Source organism: Tupaia chinensis, unplaced genomic scaffold (genome assembly GCF_000334495.1).
Source record: "Tupaia chinensis unplaced genomic scaffold, TupChi_1.0 Scaffold000416_1, whole genome shotgun sequence".
NCBI lineage: Eukaryota > Metazoa > Chordata > Mammalia > Scandentia > Tupaiidae > Tupaia > Tupaia belangeri.
This window is the reverse complement of record NW_006159921.1, coordinates 3178028-3178656: the sequence shown is the minus strand read 5'-3', so window position 1 is coordinate 3178656 and position 629 is coordinate 3178028. Positions and strand designations below refer to the sequence as shown.

Below are 629 nucleotides of genomic sequence, written 5' to 3'. Positions count from 1 at the left end.
CCTCCCCCCCCCGCCCCCCCCCCCCGCCCCCCCCCCGCCGCTGTCACGTGGTGGATCGCCAGGTCCTGCCTGTTGCCGATGCTGCCAAGAGGTATTCGTCATGGAGGTGGTTCTGCCGAGATGTCCTCTGCCGTGTGGGCTGCTACTGCTGCTGCTGCTGCCGAGCCCGAACACCGGTAGGTTCGAGCGAAGGCGCACCGACGCCTGGTGCCTCTTTCGCTCTGGGGATGAGAGTTTATTAGTGTGTGTGTGTGTTAAAAGTTTCTTCCTTTCTTTCACGAGGGTGAAAGACAAGCACCCTGTGCACTCATGCAGGGACACCCTCACCCTCTGCCTCTCCTGCCACCGTCTGCATAGATCCAGCGTCACCTGAGCAGTGTGGGTTTGTGCTTTCAAAAACGGATCTGGGTTCCCCGGGTTTTCTCTTGTGTAATTACTGTATATTAGTTTTGAACCTCACGTTTTAGTTCGAAGTGCTTTTTCTGCCCTTTTCTGGCTTTGGGTGTCTGATGCTTCCTTTTTCTTCTAGGCCTAGATAAAAGTAGTTGTGCAAAAATGTATGATTGTGCAAAAGTATGATTTGGAGAAACTGCTGATCATTGAGGTTTCCAGGATCTGCAGCTCACACC

General features: G+C 53.6%; 1 protein-coding gene across 1 annotated transcript in view; it reads left to right on the top strand.

The window, feature by feature from the left end:
- Window positions 1-26: 26 nt before the first annotated feature.
- SCPEP1 (serine carboxypeptidase 1) overlaps window positions 27-629 on the top strand; it is a 33853-nt gene continuing 33250 nt past the window's right edge. The window contains exon 1 of the mRNA XM_006154665.3: window positions 27-176. Within this exon, the coding sequence (XP_006154727.1) occupies window positions 101-176 (76 nt within the window). The 5' untranslated portion in view covers window positions 27-100. The remainder of the gene's footprint in view (window positions 177-629) is intronic.